At 41.4% G+C, this 22,358-nt stretch overlaps 1 protein-coding gene across 2 annotated transcripts; it reads left to right on the top strand.

Moving 5' to 3' along the window:
- Positions 1-700: 700 nt before the first annotated feature.
- Positions 701-21,608, top strand: ATP1B4 (ATPase Na+/K+ transporting family member beta 4). Of its 2 annotated transcripts, none has more exons than XM_036443536.2 (8): positions 701-872; positions 5,264-5,510; positions 11,200-11,328; positions 11,591-11,695; positions 14,887-15,083; positions 15,757-15,813; positions 18,530-18,625; positions 19,336-21,608. In XM_036443536.2, the coding sequence occupies exons 1-8, from the start codon at positions 810-812 to the stop codon at positions 19,495-19,497; spliced, it is 1,056 nt and encodes a 351-aa protein (XP_036299429.1). In that variant the 5' UTR covers positions 701-809; the 3' UTR covers positions 19,498-21,608. The 2 variants fall into 2 exon arrangements, with proteins under 2 accessions (XP_036299429.1, XP_036299428.1); XM_036443535.2 differs by having other exon boundaries at positions 702-872; positions 5,264-5,522.
- The last annotated feature ends 750 nt before the right edge of the window (positions 21,609-22,358 follow it).

The raw sequence follows: 22,358 nt of genomic DNA, 5'->3' as shown, positions 1-22,358 counted from the left end.
AACTGACACTGCAAAGTTCTGGCTTGTTCCCTGTCCCGATGCTAAGGGATAAATATAGATCTCAACCACTACAGAAATTTGGCCAGGATTCCAATGGATGTGTGTGTGAGGGGCAGCAACTGATGGGGCCTTTCTGACATGTGGTCTAGAAAAAGGCTTCTGTATGTCCAAGACCCTCTGGTGTGGGGAGGGGTAAAAGTAAAGCCTGGCTTCTAAAATCAGGACCCATAATCTACATTTTCAGGAGCTCCTGGGTTGACATGGATAAATATTGTAAGTGGCTTGGTGTGTGTGGGATGGGGAGAGCAAAGGGAATCTTTCCTGACACCCTAGATCCTTCTGCATGAGATCAGCCTTATGAAAAAAGAAAGTTATTCTTGGTCATCTCCCTTCACCCCCAACTCCCACTCATGCCCCACCTCCTGCACACACTGATATCCAACTCTCAATTGAGAAGAACACAATTTAAGATTTTCATTGGGCCCATAAGTATCTCAGGCACTAGAGAAGGGCAGGGGGTGGGAAGAGACATGAATTGGGGGGAGGTGAGTTGCTCATCCTTGTGACCCAGAATATCTCCCCCTCCCTGTAATGATGAGCTTGCTTTTCCATAGGGCTTTCCTTTGATTCAGGGAAGGGGCCAACCAATGAGAGAGGGGCATGTTAGATTATTTTGGGGAAGGACTTATGCCAGGAGGGTTCACTTTTACTAAGCAGCAAGTGGCCCCAGCAACCAGTGTCTCCTGCAGAAGCTCCAGGACTCTCACCCACTTGCCTGACTCTGCTTCGCCTTTGCCCACTGAACAGCTATGAGGAGGCAGCTCCGGTCCAGAAGGGCTCCGGTCTTTCCTCACAGTTATCGCTACAGACTTGTGAGTCCCAGGGAACAAAATACTTTGCTGCTTCTTTTTAGTGGGGTGGGTGGGGGTTGTGTATGTCTTGGCTTCTGGCTTCTTCTCTTTGGGATGGCAGGAACAGTGAAGTTTAAGGAAGCACATAATTTCAAGAGCCAGCAGTGACTCCCAGCATTCCATTTTACCTTAAATTTCTGGGTTGAAAGAGGAAGCCTCTCTTCCTAAGGAAGAGAGATAAGGGAAGGGGAAGATGCTAGATAATGAGAGGAAATTTTTCTTGAGAGCTTAGAATTAGAATAAACATTTTGGAGTCTGGGAGTAAAGGTTTCATTCTGATAGCAGGAAATTTAACCAAGAGAGAGGGGAAGGGGAAGGGGAAGAGGAAATGAAAAGCACTGCCTACTCAGCTGTCTTGGTCCCTTTTGGTGGTAGCTTCTTAGAAACCCAGCTGCTCTTTTACTAAATTTCTTTTACAGAAATTCCAAACTATAGCTAAAATCATAGAATCCTAGATAGAAGCTGGTAGTAATCCTAAACATCATTTCTCTAGAACCCCTCATTATGTTGAAAAGGCTGCTGGGGCTCAGAGCATAGGAGTGATTGAAAATTAGTGGAAGTGCCAAGGTGAAAATGCAAGTTTTCTCACTTCTAATCTTGTGCTCTTTCCATTATACTTGCAGTATGCAATTACCCAACCCTCAGACCCCCCACCACTCATTGCCATCCTGCCTGTTATCCCAACCTCTCTCTCTCTCTCTCTCTCTCTCTCTCTCTCTCTCTCTCTCTCTCACACACACACACACACACACACACACACACAATTTGATGCCAACATTTATCACCAGAGTGCATTGCATATTTTTTGAACCCAGAGTTTTTTTACATTTGCTTTGTTATAATTCATTAATACATGCCACACACAGTACTTGTTTGAAGAGGGGTTTATTCTGAAATCTCTTCTCCCCCCCCCCCAGAGGATTTCTATCTGAGCCCCAGAAGGAAATAAAGCTTAATCCATTTTTCTTTAGGAATCACCATTTATATAATCAGGGAGATAAGTAAAAACAACCAGCAGAGGAAAACATAAAGTATTGTAATCTTATATGCACCTAAAAGGGGCTTCCCTTAACTTTCCATCTACAATTTGTAAAATCTTTCTTTTGACATCTCAAAATTCCTTCCAGCTCTTACAGCAGTCACAATCTGTAGGACATATATAACTGTTTTTTATTTGACTTCTTTTCTGTGTAATTTTGATGATTTGTCAATTGGTTTGTATTTTCTTCTTGTTTATTATTTTATTTTTTCAATTACAATTTACATTAACTATTTTCTGTATTAGTTTCATATGTACAACATAGTGGTTAGATAGTCATGTACTTTACAGAGTGGTTACTTGATATTTCCATTATCTATCTGGCCCCATACATAATTATTATGATATTATTGACTATATTCTCTTTGCTATAATTTACATCTCTGTGACTATTCTGTAACTACCAATTCATACTTCTTAATCCCAATTCCTTCACCTTTTATTCCCAGTCCCTCAACACCCTGCCCCACTGTCAAGCATCAGTCTGTTCTCTGTATCTATGAGTCTGTTTCTGTTTTGTTCCAATTTGGATTTTCAATGCATCAGGGGATCTTGCTCTTTATAAAGAACACAATCAAATTTAAATTTTAAAAAATTTTAAAATAATTTGATGCAGTGAATAATTGTGTGCTAATTTCTCTTTGAAAATTAATAAATAATTTTTAAAATTTATTTCTATAATTAACAGTATTACAGATGCCCTCCATTTTCCCCCTTTGCCCCCCTACACCCAGCCCCTGCCCTACCCCAGGCCTTCCCTAAGTTATTGTCCGTGTCCATGGGCTATTGTTCAAATGTTTACAGGGTATTACTCAATGCAGGACACAAATTTATCCTTTGGGTCATACTGCTTGTTTATATATTTGTTTATATGTTTATATATTTAGAATTCTCAAAATGGAGCCACCCTCTGTCCTTCAGACTCTTTCCTTTTAGGGCAACATGATGGCCCCAGCACACACCCACTATTATATCCCAGCACATTCACACTATCACATGAGGGCAGTGCCACTTTAGGAAACTGACAAAAGCAGACCCTCTCATTACCAAAGGATTCCTTACTGGATACCGTTAAATAGTTAGTTGCACAAAAGCACCTCTCTTCCACATAATGAGGTTCCCCTGTACCTAGAAGCAGGGGAGTGGGAAAAGATATTTGAGGTTCTTGATACTGAGGCATCTTGAGAGCCATGGGGAAATCAGCTCTGAGAAGGTTAATTCTTCCCTCGAGGGTAAAGCTCTAATGACAAGCCATCTTTAATAGGATTATAATGAGAGCTCATATCTACAAATAAGATCAGGCTGAGGTCAAGGCCAGCTGCCTCCTCTGTGGAGCAGAGGTGGAGGGCTGGCATAAAGGCACAAGGAGAGAAAAGGAAGTTGTTCAGAAAATAAAAAGGGAATATAAATCCCCCCGTAATGAAATGTTACATTTTAAATTCTCTGAGATTTTCAGTTGCAGTAGATTCTGTGGGGGCTATGATGACTACCCACTGCAGTCTACATGACTGTTGAAGTTAGAGTGAAAGCTCTGTGAAAACATTTCCCCAGAGTCAGGCAGTTGTTATTGATATTTATTAAGTACCCACTGGTTACCTAGCTGTGGACTTTGGACCATCGAGGTGTTAGAATATAGACACTGGCCCCTGGTGCTCAGAATACATTTTGGGAGGTCAAATGTGTACATATGTTCACCCCAAGTGAGATATAAGAACTTTCTTAATCCATTCAACATTGAATAATGGAGTTTATTTTCCTAAGCCTTACAGTGTAAGTCCATGTCAGAGTCAGAAATCCTCAGTTATAAGTACCTACTATATTTTGGGAACATAGAATCTAACATATTATTGTTCTCCATAAATCTGCTAAATCACCTTTAGGCACTTGTGCTCAATGTGACGGAGGAGAAACATTATTGTCTAGGGTATCAGGAGATAAAAGTTCTGGGACTGACAATTCTATCATGAACTTGCTATGTGGCTCTGTTTAGAGCCTGTTCCCTCTTTGAGCCTCAGATGGACAAGGTTACTATCATTTTTTATATAGTGTGTGATATAAAGCTGCATATTTGAACAAATTAGGGAGTAATTCCAGAGTGCTTATAATCAAGAGTTAGATAGGGCTGGGCAGACTGAATGCTGAGTAGAGCCTTATCATTCTATATCACTTTTATTGATTCTGAACAATCTAATTTTCTGAGGTCCCTCCCCATGAATGGCAGAATTGAGTGTCCTCTAAATGGCCTTTGAGGAATTGAGCAGGGAGGGGGCAGCATGGAGCCCCTGGCCTCTATCATTCAACACATCCAACCCCAACAGGTGCACAGGCCCCGCCACTCTGCAGATTTGGACAGTTAGAGAGAAGGGAGGGCGACCTCATTTTCTGCTGCTGCAATGAGCCTTGGCAGATCCACAAAGAACAAAGATCCAACTCTCTGGCCTGTGGCTGGGAGGCATTTTAAATACCATTTGGTGAAGTCTGGTTTTTTCCCCCTTAGAACCACTCAGAGAATATTACAGTTTCACATCTCAAGTAATGGCTGCAATCAGTCAATCAACGAATATGTGCCGAGCACTTACTACATGCCCAGATTTTTGCCTAGTGTATGGGGTTTGAGAGGAGGGAGACTAAGGAAGTGTCAGTTGGGGTACTAGCCCTCAGGTTTTAAACCAGCTTAAGATAGAAAGAAATTCCAGACCTGGCAACAGACAGAGAAGCAGCAAATAGCAACCCCCACCCCCATCACTTGTTTCTGCTGGGAGTTGGTAAGGCAGTCTACATTTTGAGAAGGGGTATAGCAGTTGGCCTCTCCACTTGATGTCTATCCAAGGCTATTTTTAGCCACAACTTGGGATGGTGAGGTGGAGCAGCTGAAAGTGTACAGGGTGTTCAAATAAAGCTAGTTTGGACTTATAATTTACCATCATAGACACAAATGTCTAAAACTGCTCCATCCTCCAGCATTGAGCTCAGCTCTGTCCTGACAATCCAAAGTGAAGCAGGAGGCCAAGGCCCCAGGACAGAGTAATGACACAAGCAGTCCTGGAGGAAGAGTCCAAATACCTAAAGCAAGAATAAAACTTATACCTCTATGGAAAGAATATTGAATCAAAATGGTCATAGAAAGGATATTTCTTTCAAAAGAACAGAGAGAAAGAAAATATCTCTTGTAACAATGGGTATGTTTATGGGGAAGTGGAAAATTGAAGCATCTCCAAATATTAAGTCGTTTTCCATTTATATTTGGCTGATGGACTGTGCCACTGGAAATTTTTTTTTCAAAGAGGGGGATTGTGTTTTGTGGCTATTCCAGGATGATCAGGATGAAGTGAATCAGAATTACTTAGCAGATGAAGAGGAAGAAGCAGAAGAAGAGGCTCGAGTGATGGTGGTACACAATTTGGAAGAAGAGGAGGAGGAAGATGAGGTGAAAGAAGAGGAGGAAAAGAATGAGGAAGAGGGTCAGGGTCAGCCAACAAGCAACACCTGGTGGCGGAAATTGCAGATCATGAATGAGTACCTGTGGGATCCAGAGAAAAGGATGTCTCTGGCCCGAACAGGTCAGAGTTGGAGTAAGTCCCAGTTGTCCCAGTGCCCCACTAAAATGTCCTTTCCTTTTGGCTTGGTGTACAGGACTTGTTTACCATATGTTGGATGGGCTTGTCTGCAAACTTTTCTTAGGTATCATGTAAAAGGATCAATGTTGAGGGATATGTCTGGACTATGGGTAGATGCATCAGAACAAACTCCAACTGGGTGAACAAAATTGACTATAAGGCTGAAATCCACTGGGTTCAAAAACATTTGCAATGCAGAGAGACAGTAAGAATGAATTGGAAAGCACAGACATTTTTTAAAGTCCCAACTCTGTCACCTTCCATCTGTGTGACCTTGGGTTTACATTTACCTTCACTGAACCTCAGTTTCCCCGCCCAGCAAATGAACAATCCTTTTCTTGTCTTTCTCACAGGATCAGCCTGAGGCTCCAACAAGATGTTATCATTGTAAAGTTGAAAGTACTCTGAAAACTATTTCGAGGATATGATACTCAAATCCCTGCTAACCTTAGCAAGGATTTATAAAGCCTCATAATTTCACCTAGAAATGTCAGAGAAAGAGTAAAGAGGCCTGCCCCTAAACCCAGCTTTTTGGTGGTTTACACTCCCGTGATGTACACAGAGAAATTATGTTTGAAAGGATAATTTCTAGAGATTAAGGCTGAGCCCCCAAATCACTTGATTAATAGAGGAGTCACATTTTTACTATTTCCTCTTTGTACAACATGCTGCCACCACTTCCACTTCACAACTTCCCCAGAACTCCTCTCCCAGGGTCTTACTCACCTCTTAAACTATTAGTGCTGAGCCTTCTCCTCAGGAGATTTTGCCTGTGGTCAAATTCACACTTGCCACACTGTTCTGTGCAGCCCAGAAAAAGAGCAGCTGCTGGTTTGGAGAAGAAAAAAAAATAGAGGACACCGTGGATGAAATGAGTTCCCTAGTGCCAAGGTTGCTGAAGTTGATGGTCATGCCTTCTAGAGGCCCTTTGGCTGAGAATTCTTTCCCTCATCATTTATGTTTCTAATTCAGTTCAATGAGGGTGCAGTCAAGGTGAAGCTAGTCCTGCTTCCTGGAATTAGGAATAGCAAGTGTGGGACTCTAAACAACATCTACCTCCCTTCACTCTTCCTCAGTTCTCAACCCCACCCCTGTACATCCCTCAAACGCTCTACTGGAACAAATGTACCATTCAGGGAACATTCCAACATTCTGAAGCTGCAAACAAATGCTGGACACTCATTGGGGCTCAAAAGGGGGCACAGCTGTTTCTCCCTTGCCTAAAGAGGACTGGAAAATCAGGCCTTGTGAAAAGCAAGTGTGATTCTGGGAGAGGGTGCCCTACATTAACCCCCAAGTAGCCAGCAATTGGAACTTAATCAGATGAGCTTATTAAAATTGCTCCTGTGGAGAACAAGTGATAGGCCAGTAAGTAGGGATGCTGGAGGAAGGTATAAGAGCCCAGGGAAGATATGGCAATGGGGACACTGCACAGTAGGCCCTATCCAGGCCTCTGGGTGCAGGTATAAGAACAGTCCAGGAGTTCTGGCTTCTTTTGTTCAGCTACCCCTGAGCTAAGGGAAAATAGTGATCCTAATGTTTTTGCCACCAAGCATATGCCTTGCTGCCCTCTTGCTTGAGAACTAGGTGTCCACTTGAGCTTGTACAGAAACATGACCAACATAATCACCCACTAGTACTAGGGGCCCAGTGCATGAATTTGTGCACCTTAAAAGGAACTGTGGATCTCGAGGTTGTGGTGGGCACAGGGACGGGTCGTGGCCCATCCTCCTTGCCCCCATCTGGACCCTCCCACTGCAGCCACTGGTGTTCTGTCTGCCTGCAGTCCCACTCTTGCCGCCACCACTCCCACATGCTAACAGTGCCAGCACCACTCACTCCTGCTGACCCTGCAGTGATTGGGGCTGGTTGGGAGTGGGGCCAGCAGGTACAAGCATCAGGAGGGACTGTGGCACAGGGGAACAAAGAATTTTCAGTAACTCCCAGACGCCCACCCCATAACAGTGACCTGCACCCCACCTTGGTCTGGCGCTCCTGCTCACCTGTTCCACCACCCCACTGCGGCCGACATCTGCCATGTTTCGTGCTCTGCTGCCTGCTGCAAATGCCCATCATGTTCCACGTGCGCCCCTGATTGGTTATTCAGTTGTTCGGTTGTTCCACCATTTGGTCTTTTTGCATGTTAGGGTTTTAGATGAACTTTTCTTTTGGTAGCTGGGCAAGCTCTATTCTCAGGAACTACATATTATTTCATTGGATACTGATAAGAACCATTTGAGGTAGTAATATTATCCCCATTTTACAGATGCAGAAACAGGCTTAGAGAGGGTAAGTAATTTGTTTAAAGTGACAGAGTTAATAAGTGGCAGTGTAAATATTTCTCTCTTTTCTGTGTCCAGCGTGGCTAGAGAGCAGTCTAGTTCCTGAGTAGGGGTGGCTGGGGATTGAGAAAATGAAAGGAAGAGGCAGACACAGAGATAGAAAGAAAAAGCCAGGACCGAGCGGGACCACTGTCCTCTGACAAGGACAGGGACAGAGACAGTGACCCTGAGCCAATACAGTATGTTTATTTTATACAGCAAAAAATGAGAAGTTTTACTAAAAGTCAAGACAAAGGAGATTATGTGCATTCTTGCGTGGGCCCCACGTTGTATTCATTCCTGGTGCTTGGCTGGGTTTAAATAACAAAATCCATCCCCTGGCACCTGGGAAAATCGTGTTCCCAGGATATGGCTTTGCCAACACCACTGGATTCAGCTGACAATAAAGAAATGCCATGTGCCTTCACAGGCGCTCTCTACGTAGCAGTACTGGGAGTCAAACCCAGATTGGATGAACACTAAGGTTCATTCTCTTGCCAGAATACTGAACCATCTTCATGAACTGTAGCAATGAGCAAGGCCCTAATGGGTAGAGCCTCAGGAACTGATGAGGGTGTTTTGGTGGGAGGAATGAAGAGTTGTGATTATGGGTACCTAGTCTATCCAAGATATCCAGGTCTACCCAAGTTTGGGTGGAACATTCAGAAGAGAGCCTTGGATTACCTACAGGAGTGGCCAATTAAAACTTGGATGTCCAGAGTATAAAGGGTTGATGGGGTCAATGAGTTCAGATGGGTATAGTGCTTGGTTTTGCCTATGGCTGAGATTCCAGGGCACAGACTCCTGGTTAAGGCTGAGAGGACTCATTGCTAGTGCCATTCTCCCATCTACAGCTTCCTGGCCACACATCATAGGCAGGAAGGAAGATGTTTCCAAGGGAGTTTACCTGTATTCTATTGCATTCCTTTCATCCATGAAACTAAGTATCCCAGTCCTTGAGCATGGCTTCAGCTGTTGATCTATCCTAGGATGGGGATGAGGGTAAAGGAATGGAAGAGATGGCATAGGGCACATCCTATTAGGACAGCCACTGGTCAGTAGCCAAGTATCACAGGCACACAGGTGTTGCTATTTCTTCTCCAGGGACTCCAGCTGAATCAATGCATTCATGTTCCAGTTCTGCTATAGTTTATCTTATAAAGCATAAACGTTCCATTTCTAGTTGAATTACTAAGGATTTTTTTCTTCTTTTCCAATCATTTTTGGTTAATTTTTTGGTTCATGGTTCAATTAAAAAATTAATATTTGGAATTGGGTTTCAGTATAGCAAAGTTATGTGGTTTGTTCCAGTTTCTGGTTCATGATTCAATTCAAATGTGTAGTTCCAACATCATGTCTCCGTTATTAGCAGAGCCAGATATTGTTGGCTGAAAGAGCCCAAGGAGGACTTGGAAAGAGCTTCTCAGCAACAATTTCACTCTTATTTACCTTACTCTGTGCTGCCTAATCCTGCAAATTTAATTCTAATATAGGCCACAGAGGAGGAATTCACAGTTATGCTATAGTAATAATAATATTAATAATAGTAATGATGAAAACTGCTCTTTATAGAATACTTGGTATCTGCCAGGCAGTGTTATGCTATTTATATGCATTATTCAAGTGCTATTATTGTCCTCATTCTATATATGAGAAAATTGAGGTTCAGATGTCTAAGATTAAATAGTTAGGAAGTAGTAAGGTCAGGATAAGATATAAGGAAAGAGTGAATTTCAGATACAGTAGTCCCCCTTATCTTCAGGGGATACATTCTAAGACCCCCAGTGGATGTGAACCCTACATATACTAAAATTTTTTCTGTACATACATACCTATGATAAAGTTTAATTTTTAAATTAAGCACAGTAACAATTACTAATAATAAAATGGAACAATTATAATAGTATACTATAATAAAAGTTCTGTGAATGTGGCATTATTAAATAAAACTAGAAACCTGATACATTAAGATTGGTGCTAGAAATGGCTTTCCTTTCCCTGGCTGCTGGCACCGCCTTTCCACTCTGGCCCCACCTTCCCACGCTGCCCAGAGGCCCTGAGAGACTGGGGTGGGTCAGAACACCTGCATCGTTGCCATGGCGATGATGCAAGTGCCCCACCCCCATCACTCAGGGCCTTTGTATGCAAATTAACTACCATCTTTGTTGGGTTAATTTGCATATCACTCCTGATTGGCTGGTGGTGTAGAAGAAGTATGGTCAATTTACATGTGTGTCTATTATTAGTAAGATAAGGGTGACTTGAACACAAGCACTGTGATACTGTGACAGATGATCTGATAACCAACACAGCTAATAAGTGACTAATGAATGGGTACCATATACAGCGTGGATAGCTTGGACAAAGGGATGATTCATGTCCTGGGCAGGATGGAGCCGAATGGTGTGAGATTTCATCATGTTACTCAGAATGGTGCACAATTTAAAACTTATGAATTTTTTATTTTGGGAATTTTCCATTTAATATCTTTGGACCATGGTGTTGGCCATGGGTAACTAAAACCACAGAAAGCAAAACCGTGGATAAGTGGGGACTACTGTACTGATACAAATATGAAGAAGGATATGAGGTAAGTGCTAACCTTATTCCCATTTTACTATGAGGAATCTTGGGTTCAGAGAGGTTCTGTAATTTGCCCAAGCTCACAGGTAGAACTCACAGGTAGCAGGTGTCAATAATTAAGGATAGTTTCCTACTCTTCCCTTTCCTGTCTTGTGTTAGTATTCTTTTTGAAAAGCAGAGCCACTTAAACTTTTGCTAAAGATGAATAAGATATAAAATAAGTAGGGTGAAACCTCAATTTACCTTGATTAGGGGAAATCCCATGGAAATTAATAAAAAGTTTGACTTATAGGTTATGTGAAAATAAATGCTGTTTCCATCCATTGTAAATACATATAATCACTGGAACCAAGCTTCTAGGACTCTTCAGGGCACCTGCTTTGATGAATAGTGAAGAATGATTTGTGCCTAGGACATCAACTGTTGCCCAGAGAACTCCTAAGCATTTTACTCACTGCAGTATTTTAAACTCTATTCTGTAATCCTGTTCATTGTTATCATTTGCTCAGTAAGCCCTTCCATCAAAGACACAATTCTCACCAATTCCAAATTTTTGAAATCTAAATGAGCAAGGAAGGATATACTGAATCTGGGGCAAAACAAACAAACAAACAACAAGCAAAAAACCACATCTCATATGTTTGGATTGGTTCTGGTTCATAAATTCAATTGAGGATGCAGAATCTGTTGGCAAGCACTGACCACTTTCATCTCTGATTGTTCTGCAGGCTTGATCTTAGTCATTTACTTCTTCTTCTACGCCTCCCTGGCTGCTGTGATCACCCTCTGCATGTACACGCTATTTCTGACCATCGGTCCTTACATGCCAACATTCACTGAGAGGGTGAAGCCTCCTGGTGAGTGCCCAAATGCCCTGTGTTATCAGAACTTGCTGGACAGAAATCTGCTTGCACAGCATGTTCAGCCTCAATTAACTTTGGCTCTTCCCAGTAATGACTTAGGGATTCAATTATTAAGAGTAAAAGTAAATTGGTACTTGGCAAATTATGATCCTTTTCATTTTGATTGCCTGGGGGGAAATGGTTTCATGGGAATCAATACCAAAAAAAATTATCCCAAGAATGGGTTAATATATCCAAGACCTGTTTTCATTGCCAGGAGTTATGATCAGACCCTTCGCCCATAGCCTTAACTTCAACTTCAACGTTTCTGAACCTGACACTTGGCAGCATTATGTGATTAGCCTAAATGGCTTTCTCCAGGGTAAGTAAATTCCTCTGAATGGTGCAAATCTCTTTGGAAAGGTTCTGGGTGGGAATTAAAAATTCACCTGGCCTACTCTTACTAACCTCAGCCCATCCTGATCTTTTCTTACCTTGCATCTCCCTCAGAACCTGTAGATACATTCAAAACTGCTCTAATTTATGGTTGTATGTTTCCTTGAAAACATATAAGCCAACTTTCCAGCAATCTAATAAGTCAATTGGGGCAGAGAACCTGTCTTCTCTTCTTTAACACTATAGCACCTAGTTATGACTTGGGCACATCCAAATGGCTCAATAATGATAGATTATTAAAATATAATTTGGGGGGGGGTAGTGGTGAGAAAAGAAGAATGTTCTGCAGAACTGGAAGGTCTCTATCTCCTACACTTTCTCAAGGTAAGATAATTCATTTCTTGGAGATGGGCCATCTTGAAGTAATAAAGCAAGGGTCTTTATTTAACAGCATTCCAGAGGGAGTTAGAGAGAAAAAAACAAAAACAAAACAAAAAAAACAACAACTCTGGGTGACAGTCACTCCTACATTTTAATCAGAAGTGTTTTCAAGATGCTTATGTCTGTAGTGTCATCATATACATTTTCAGTAACTAATGAATGGCTTTTTGAAAAGCCCTTCCACAGGGTGAAAACTGAGGTAGCAGCTTGGTTAGAGTTGAACAGAGCACACACCTCTGTATTTATCCATCTATGAAAGAGGAGCTCTAGTGAGTTGACCTGTGATTTCTGAGAGAAAATCCAGTTAGACTAATTTCGTTGGCGTGGCCTGGCTGAAATGGGAGGGGGTGAAGTGGGAGTGGCCAGTAGAATGTGGACTGAATTAAGAGGAAAACTATTTCTTATGTGATAGGAAGTGTTCTTTAAATAAATAAATTTTGTCATTTAATTTTAACCCTGCAGAGCAGAGTGTATTGTCTCATTTTAAAAATGGGAAAATTGCCGCTCAGAAAGGAGGAGCAACATGATCAAAGTCTCCTAGGAGAACCAGTGTTTAAACCCACATCCGTTTTCTTGACACCCTTGGTACTCAAAGTGTAATCCAGGGACCAGTTACATAAGCATCACCTTGGAGTTTGTTAGAAAGGCAGAATCTCAGGCCCACCCTAGACCTGTTGAATCAGGACCTGCATTTTAACAAGATCTACAGGTCACTTTGTATGACTATTAAAGCTTGAGAAGTGTTGCTTTTCATAATTCTTTGATGTTGGCATATGATTGAGAATTAGAAACTCAGTATTGTATCAGTAATACTGGTGTTATTTTGGGTAACTAAGTTTCAAATGGCTGGGTTCTTTCTGAGTCCATGCAGTTCAATTTTTGGACCCTCAAATGTCTTGGACATCATAGCCAGCACAATATCTTCTTTACTTTCAAAATGCTTGTGAGCTATTGCAAATGTACTGCTGGGTTCTCTGCTGAGGAAATTCCTGAGAAGCTAGTAGGTGGAGAAATACCACTTCTGACCTGATGAGAGAGGTGGGGAACATTAAGAAAAGCATTTTTTTGTTGTTGTTATTGTTATTTCTAAGCATAGATAATGTGCCCTGTTTAAAAGGAACACATCTCTGAAATAGAAATCCCAGAGTATCAATTTCATTCCCACGAGGACTGGGATTTTGCAATATGGGTCATGCCCATGTCACATTATTTTTTATGGAACTACTTCAAGAGAAACAATGAGTACATGATTAGAGCTTTTATTTAGAAAGTTATTATTTGAACATAGTTCTTTTTTAAAAATCTTTTAAAAAATATATTTTATTGATTTTTTTCAGAGAGGGAGAGAGAGGGATAGAGAGTTAGAAACATCGATGAGAGAGAATCATCTATTAGCTGCTTCTTGCACACCCCCTACTGGGGATGTGCCCACAACCGAGGTACATGCCCTTGACCGGAATCAAACCCGGGACCTTTCAGTCCACAGGCCGATGCTCTATCCACTGAGCCAAACCGGTTTCGTCTGAACATAGTTCTTGCTCTAAAAAATGATTAAAGCAAAACCTTGAATTGAATGTAGCTTTGTCTGAGGAATAATAAAGACTTAGCCATAACTGGAATATATTTAAAATTCCCAGTTGCTTCCTAAAAATACCAAACCCAGGTTACAACATGTCTAGATGAAGATCCAGCAGTACATTTGGAGTTTTACCTCTGGTAGATTATAGATACACAATCTTCTCTGAAAAACTGAGCTACTTGGAAGATGAATGCACAGGGGCTAGATCTAACAGGACTAACATTATCATTTAGAACCAAATTTGAACTAATGCAGTAACTTCCAAAACCTAGATCTATGATATCTAGTAACCCAAAAAGTCAGCTCATAGATACCCCCTTTCAGATCTCTCCCTGACAAGGGTACCTTGGACACATGTTACATTCCATTCAATGTAAAGAGACACTTACATTGCTTCAGGTCTCAGTAGACAAGATCTCACCCCCTCACCCTCTCAATGGAGATACTATGGTTGTTATTGACTTCTGACTTTCAACCTAAGCTTCTATTTTGCAGTGCTAACTTCTCTTTGTAAAGAATGAGGAACTTTTTTATTTTCTCCTCTTCCTCCTGTTCCTCCTCCTCTTTCTCCTCTTCTTCTGCCTCCTCCTCCTTCTCCTCTTCTTCCTCCCCCTTTACCTGTCTCACAACACACACTTCTCTCTCTCTTGCATCAGGTGCCTCTCATTAACTTCAAAGGGATATGTTTCTTAGGCTGAGCTTAAAGAGATTTAATGCAGGAGCTTTGCTGCCTCATATGCCATGCCTTGACCTGATCCATTCCCTCCTCCAAAATCTGCCTACTATATACCTATTCTTCTCCCAGAAGTAGAAGAGGTAGAGTTCCACATTTAAAATTTACCACGTCTGAAAAGAAATTATGAAAAGTAGAAGTTATAAAGTGACCCAGAGATGGATATCCAAAAGTTCTGAGGAAGCAAGAGGGCAGTCAATCAAAGTGGGCTGAGGGAATATCCTAGAAAGTGTCCTGGAGACATGTTGTTGATGAAGGGCCTTGACCTGATGACATGTCACAAGGCCTAGGACAGATTGAACAGGCTTTCAGAGGAGCACAAGCAAGCTGGAGAAAGGAAACTAGGAAGGAGGACTACTGAAAACATGGTCTTCCCATATAGCACCCATCTAACATGTCTCCTTGCTACCCACACACACTTTAGGTTATAATGACAGTCTTCAAGAGGAAATGAATATAGATTGTCCTCCAGGGCAGTACTTCATCCAAGATGGAAATGAAGATGAGGACAAGAAGGCCTGCCAATTTAAGCGCTCCTTCCTGAAGAATTGCTCTGGCCTGGAAGACCCTACTTTTGGCTACTCTACTGGACAGCCCTGCATTCTTCTAAAAATGAACCGGGTATATTGGCCCTTGACACTCTGGCTATAAGTGGATAAGCTGACTATAAGTAGGAGGGCTTTGGACACTCCATTTCTCTTGGGCTCTGTCTTCACACATTGCCATTTTTGCCACTTTTACTGACAGCATCAGTAATATAAACAACCAGACAAACTATCAAGCAATAATTCTTTTTTTCTCCTTGGACATTCCCTGTTTCCATTCTTCTCCCACCCCCCCAAACCTCCCCACTTTGATGCTCTCTGTCAGGAATGATATCCTGAGTTGTTTGGAACAAAAAGTTGACATGGGGTGGGGTGAGGGACAATTCCCATATCACAATAAATGCATTTTTCTTCTCTCCTGCCGTGTCTTAGAGGTGTGGCAAAGTCTCACCAGGCACTCCCTTATTGAAAGCCAGAAAGTTATTTACACCTTCAGGGTTATCTGAATGCAGTTACCACTCTATGAATGTCAGGCACAAATACAAGGTGGAAGCTGAGTTGCACAGCTCTAAAGATATTTTACATTTTTTGCTTTTTGTATCATTTGTGAGAGGGCAGAATACATTAAGCTTATGTCTAGGAAGGGATGACTCAGAGGGGATTTATAAAAGCCCCATTTTTACTGTCAAATGTGTTTTTCTTTTTCTTTTTCTTTTTTTTTTTTAAACACTCTGATTTTCTTTTGACAGATTGTAGGTTTTCGTCCTGAGCTTGGAGATCCTGTGAAAGTTTCCTGCAAAGTTCAGGTAAAGTGACTTTTTGAGTAAGCTTTGCTAGCACATCTATTTCATGCAAAATGGTGGCTCATACCTTCCAAGGCTTTACCATGGATGGTTGACTACGAGTTAGGGAAAGGGTTAAACTTTTCAAAACTACACCACCCTTTAGTAACTTCAGGCCTCCCTATTTCCAGAAACTATTAATTTCCTATGTGTTTGCGGTGTATGTGTGTGTGTGTGTGTGAGTGTGTGTGTGTGTGTGTGTGTGTGTGTGTGAGTGTGTGTGTGTGTGAGTGTGTGTGTGTGTGTGTGTGTGAGAGTGTGTGTGTGTGTGTGTGTGTGTGAGTGTGTGTGTGTGTGTGTGTGAGTGTGTGTGTGTGTGTGTGTGTGAGAGTGTGTGTGTGTGTGTGTGTGAGTGTGTGTGTGTGTGTGTGTGTGTGAGTGTGTGTGTGTGTGTGTGTGAGTGTGTGTGTGTGTGAGTGTGTGTGTGTGTGTGAGTGTGTGTGTGTGTGTGTGAGTGTGTGTGTGTGTGTGAGTGTGTGTGTGTGTGTGTGAGTGTGTGTGTGTGTGAGTGTGTGTGTGTGTGAGTGTGTGTGTGTGTGTGTGTGAGTGTGTGAGTGTGTGTGAGTGTGTGTGTGTGTGTGAGTGTGTGTGTGTGTGTGTGTGTGAGTGTGTGTGTGTGTGTGTGTGTGTGAGTGTGTGTGTGTGTGTGTGTGTGTGTGTGTGTGTGTGTGTGTGTGTGTGTGTGTGTGTGTGAGTGTGTGTGTGTGTGTGTGTGAGTGTGTGTGTGTGTGTGTGTGTGTGTGTGAGTGTGTGTGTGTGTGTGTGTGTGTGTGTGTGTGTGTGCTGATTTTACCTGTGAAAGCCAAAGACTGAACCTCAGCTAAGGGCCACAGCAGGGAACAATAATGCGCCGTCATTAATTGGGATTCTGTTTACACTTTTGGGTTTTGCTCTAATTACTTGTTTCTTTGAACTAAACAAACAGCTTTCGTTAGAGTCATTAGTCCCTGCTTTTAAAACTGAATTTCACTTTTTGTAGCAATGGTCAGGGCACTGGTGTTGCAATAACAAATGACTACAAGGGAGTGTAAACAGAACTCCATTAATATGCTAATTAACTGTCCTTGGAGGGACCATTAACTCCTATCTCATCTGTCCCAATTAGCTCCTTTGTAAGAAAAAGCCCTAGATCTGGGATTTGCTTCTTAAATTGGCAGTAGCTCCCTCCTGTTTGACAGCACCAACTGTACCCTAAGCCCTGGACAATTGCCTTGCAATTGTGTGAAGCCAGCTAATGCCATTTTCAGTACTAGAAATACAGCTCAAAACCCTAGTCTTGATGGTGGCAGATCAGAAAGCATTAAAGGCAGCATTTATTGATCACTTACTATAGATCAGGTACTTTGCTAGGTGTTGGGAGTGCAAAGATAAATATAACTCCCTGAAATCAGGACAGTCAAATATTATAGGTGCTATGAAAGGTGCAGTGAGGGCCTTGACTAGGGAAAGGTTGACTCCATGTGGAGGGTGATGATGCTGAAGATGAGCTTTGAAAGATCAGGCTGTGTTTGCCAGGTGAACAGGTAGAAAAATATTAATTTTGTTCACATGCACGTGAGTATGTGTAAATAAATATATACTCATGCAAGGCATGACCATAAACTAGTAGAATTGATTCCACCTACCATTCACAAAAATGAATTTCATATCCCTTTAGAAGAATATGTAAATAAATCATAAAGACCAACTATGTCTGAGAGTAGTGTATTAATTGAATGGAAGCCATTCATTTTTCAGCTTACATCAAACCTTGCTGAAAATGTTTTTTTATTTAAAAAAACAAATATTAAGGGTCTTTATGCATTCTATAATAATCAATACTGGTCAATCTACACCCACTTGTGGAAATCAAGCAGGATGAGGTAATCACTAGAATACATTAAGGAAGGCTGTTTATGTTAAGAACGATTATACTATATTGACAGAAGTCATCACATGGCCTAGTGAGTGATTTCCTAGTAGTGACACACAATTTGTCCCTTATTAGCCCCCAGACTTCTATTATTCAGGGCAAGACTAATGCATAGGCAGAATGGGCAATCCTGGCATGAAATAATGAGGGAAGACTTGTTTATTTAATCTAGTACTGGGCCCCACTTGCTTATCCTCTTGACTTCACCTACTGTAATTAAGCACTACAGAGAATGTGAGTTTAGGTGAGCCAACTATAGGCTGTATCCCTGTGTACCTGGTCTGACTTCCAACAGAACCAAATCCACAATGAGTAAGTTGTTGTGGGTGGGATTTAATAAACATGTTTCAGTTTACAGCCGCCTCAGCTCCCAAGTCCGGAGCCAGGCCCATATGATTCTTTTGGCAGGGCTCGCCTGGTAAGTCCTCTTGCCAGAGCAGCACCAGGTATTATACTTCAAGCCCCTTGGAGCCCTTCTGTCTGGGTCTCCTAGGAGCCAGCACAGAGCCATACTGAGCACCTTCAGCCTCCTAAGTTCTGGCCTTCTAGTCAGTATTTTTTGAACCGAAAAGCCAAGGCACAATCTCTCCCTGGAAATGCTTCTCTGGGAATAGTTCTGGGTTGAGCTCTGTTTCATTCTGCTTCCATGGTCTTCTTGGGAGAGGTGGTTGTGGGTCTCACAGTGATTTCACCTGGGGCATAGGCCCCTTAAGCTCAGGCTCCAACCAAGTGACCCAGCACCTCATGTATGCCTGCTTTTACTTACAGAGAGGTGATGAAAACGACATCCGATCCATCAATTACTATCCAGAGTCGGCTTCTTTTGACCTCCGCTACTACCCTTACTACGGCAAAATGACTCACGTAAGCCTGTATCCCCTTCTGTCTTTGCTGTCAAAAAGGGCTCAGAGGCAAAGGAAAAGCTGGCTGGGATCTATGAGAGTTAGGGAGTAGGTAGTAGCAACAGAAAGGTGAATAGCTGCTGGCCAAGACCAGGAGCCCACTCTACCAATTCCTATCATAAGTACTCCTTTCCATATCTAAAGGAGTCTCAGCTATAGTGTGGTCTAAGTCCCTCAGTTTACAGATAGACAAACTAGGGTTCTGAGAGGAAGTGATTTGCTCAATGTCATGTAGCATTGTGACAGAGCCAGGAGCAAACAAATCACTGCCATTGCACTAAATTATGCCCAACAATCTCACTTCCCTCTTCCTTCCATTTGAGGCCTTTGGGTAGTGAAAGCTTCTTCTCTAGCATTGAGACTTGACAGATAGTTCCCATTTGATTCATGGATTGATATCCAGGAAATCATACCATACTGAGTTAGAATTGGTTTTCCCCAGAGGACAATCAGACATCTGACAGTGACTTATGAGAGAAATATGTAATTTCCCCGCTGCCTGAGGGCAGAGAGAGCATGTCATTTGCTTTAGCCATTTGTGTCTTAGAATCATGGATTTACTCAGTTCTCTTTTGGAGGTTATCCCATCCTGCACTGATCACTTCCATCCTATCACTCTCCCACACAGCCACCTCTTTTCACACTTAGAATTAATTGTTCTTCCATTTACAGGTTAACTACACCTCCCCACTGGTGGCAATGCACTTTACAGACGTGGTGAAGAACCAAGCGGTGCCTGTGCAGTGCCAACTGAAGGGCAAAGGCATCATAAATGATGTCATCAATGACCGTTTTGTGGGCAGGATAATCTTTACTCTGAACATAGAAACTTAAGAATATCAGAGGGGCCACACTCACCAGTTCTATTTCTGTTTTATTTCATGTTATCCTTGGTAGCACCTGAATTCTTTTTCTTCAAATCAGGACACAGCCAGTTGGACACCTAAGAGCAGATCCTCTTTCCTTGCCTTTGACATATGTATAAAATGACATTGTGGGAACTATTTGATTTTTTAAAGGTGGTTTCTCCTGATGACAGATTATATTAATTTCCTTTCCCCCACTTAAAACTAAAATCCATTCTTGCTGCTAGAAATCTCAGTGTAGTACAAACATAGTATATGATAAAATTCACAGTAGCCATGAAGGAGAATTTCTATGATGATTATAAATTCATTGTTTTCTAAAACGTTGTTGTTTTTAGAGGTGAGATTCCTCCCAACTAGGACGATAACCTGCTTGACAAGGTTCTTCTGTGGGAATCACCAGTTAGATCAACCCAGAATATATCTAGGGCCATGATACTTAAGAAATTCTATAGCCTGTCTCATGTGGGCAACTAAATACTGATTCAAAGACTAGGGTATCTTCAACTGAAAGCATGCTAACTGGATATTGCTCTGGATAGAGATGAAGACTTTGCTTATGACTTTTTTTTTGGGGGGGGGGAGGCAAGGCCCACTGCAATTGAGAAGAATACCTATTATGTGGATGTGATTTGTATTTGATTCCTCGATCTACGGTATAATCATCCAAACATTCCTGCAAACAGGGTTGTCTCAGCTTCAGGAAGAGGAGAGAACAAAGAAGAAAATCTCTACCCACTATTTCTTTTGGGCTATTTGACAGTAGTGTGATGATCTTTGAGACCATGAGAGATGTGTGTGTTGACCCCCCAGCTACAGCTCTAGGGATTGAAATCATGGTCTGCAACTGATACATTATAAGACAGAAAGCTTCTTACAGGAAACCCTAATTCAAGACCCATTAGTCAGATTTTCATTTGCCTAAAAATTATATGAAGCAGATGTTTATCCAGGCTATTGATCAGCCCAGCTGCTTTGTCATATCTTTGGCCACTGCTTCTTAACACCTCCACGAGGGGGAGAGATGGGACAAGAAGAAGCGAACATTAGAGAATAGTGTAGTGTCTCAGGATCCAAAGCTAGCTTAAATGCCACCTAGAAGCATCCAGAGTCTGAAACTACTCTATAATGTTTACCTTTTTTTCAAAAAGGAACTGGTTGTTTGGTAGTGAAGACAAACAAGTGAAGAAGTAATTACAGTATAGTGTGACCACAGTTCTAAAACTAATATGTGGATATGCTATTGGAACATGAGGAAAAGTTACTAACTTGAGCTGAGAAAGTAGCAGGGGAAATTTCACATGCAAAGTCACAATCAGGAAAGATTATGGTGTGTTTGGTTATTTGTGAGCAGTTCATGTCATTGGAGTATAAAGGGCTCAGAGAAATGGCAGGGGGTGACCGGGAGTTGGGCTAGAGAGGTATGCAGGTACCAAAAGAGGACTTTTCATTTTATCCAGTAGGTGAAAATGAGTCATTAAAGCAAGGAATATCTGTGACCATATTTGCATTTTAGAAAGAGCACTTTGGCAGCCATAATGTGAAGAGTGGATTGGAGATGAACAAGACTGGGGAATGGGCAATGAGGGATAAAGAAGAGTCGAGAATGACTCTGAGGTTTTGAGCTTGGCTAGAGCCAGTGAGATGGTGATACTGTTGACCATGACTGGGAATACAAGAGAGAAACAGTATTGGAGAGGGAGATGTTGAGATCAATTTTGGACATTTTAGGCTTGTGATTTCTATTGGTCAGATATTGGTGTGGAGATGTAAACACTAGTTGGGTTGGAGAGAAGGAAATCTGAGAACAAAAGCAAGATTTTCTTAAGCGAACTCTCTTAAGAAATTCTAAGCTATTTAATCTTGGGAATTAGAGCCAGTTATGTAAACACATCACACCAATGTAGTCTCTCAGATAGTGTTTTTCTCTTGGCTTTGTGGCAGAAAGGCTGCTGCTCTTTGGAATCTTCTTCCCAGACACCTTCCAATTTCTGCCAACTCTTAACAACAGAGTAGAGGGGGGTTGACCACTATTAACAAGTAATAGAAGATATATGACAGCAGATCCGTGGAAAATACGAAAAACAATAAAACTGTATCCTCCTAACACTTTCTTACCAAACTCGATTTTAAAAACTAACCTTAACAAAAATCAGACAAGACACATAAAGACAATAACTTTTAAACCATTTAAAAATCACCTCAAATAAACTCTCAAGATTCAGTAGTAAAAGATCACATTAAATCTGGAAAGGATATTAGAGAGCATTTAGGGAAAACAACCTGCATTGCATCTGACTCCAGGTCCAGTGCTCTTTCTACTCTGAGCTGCTGCTTACCAGGAAGTACCATCTTTTTAAAAACCAATGAATGATATCCCCAACATTTTAAAACGTATGTCAAATTTGAGTTATAATAGTTAACATTTTACAGGAATTCAATTACTGGTGCTATAGTTTATACATAATACATTATCCTGTTAAATATGCTAACTATTAAACAAACAAGGAATTATGAATCTTTTGTCATACAGTATTTCTCATTCAATGAAACCCATTGTTTCCACAGTTTCAAATAAATGTTGAAAAGTACTAGGATAGTTTGGGTTGTCAGCTGGGACATAAACAAATACCTTTTTTAATACAGAATTGGATATTATAATGTAATCATTATTAAATTGAATTTTAACAGTTCAATAACTTCTAGTTGATTAATTCAAATAGTCCCCCACATTGTGCTATACCAGTGTTTTATCTGTATACAATTTATTGCAATGCACTTGGTTTTACTTGATTGTCAATGAGAAATACTACTTCAAAATGTCTTCAT

This window comes from Pipistrellus kuhlii, unplaced genomic scaffold (genome assembly GCF_014108245.1).
Source record: "Pipistrellus kuhlii isolate mPipKuh1 unplaced genomic scaffold, mPipKuh1.p scaffold_m20_p_19, whole genome shotgun sequence".
Taxonomy (NCBI): Eukaryota; Metazoa; Chordata; class Mammalia; order Chiroptera; family Vespertilionidae; genus Pipistrellus; species Pipistrellus kuhlii.
Note: the sequence above shows the minus strand (reverse complement) of the source record. Positions and strands in the feature narration are given on the sequence as shown.

Coding starts and splice junctions, on each gene's coding strand:
- ATP1B4 (XM_036443535.2), top strand. CDS start 810: ATGAGGAGGCAGCTCCGGTCCAGAAGGGCTCCGGTCTTTCCTCACAGT. Junction 873..5,263: donor ACAGTTATCGCTACAGACTT/GTGAGTCCCAGG, acceptor TGGCTATTCCAG/GATGATCAGGATGAAGTGAA. Junction 18,626..19,335: donor ACTACGGCAAAATGACTCAC/GTAAGCCTGTAT, acceptor TTCCATTTACAG/GTTAACTACACCTCCCCACT.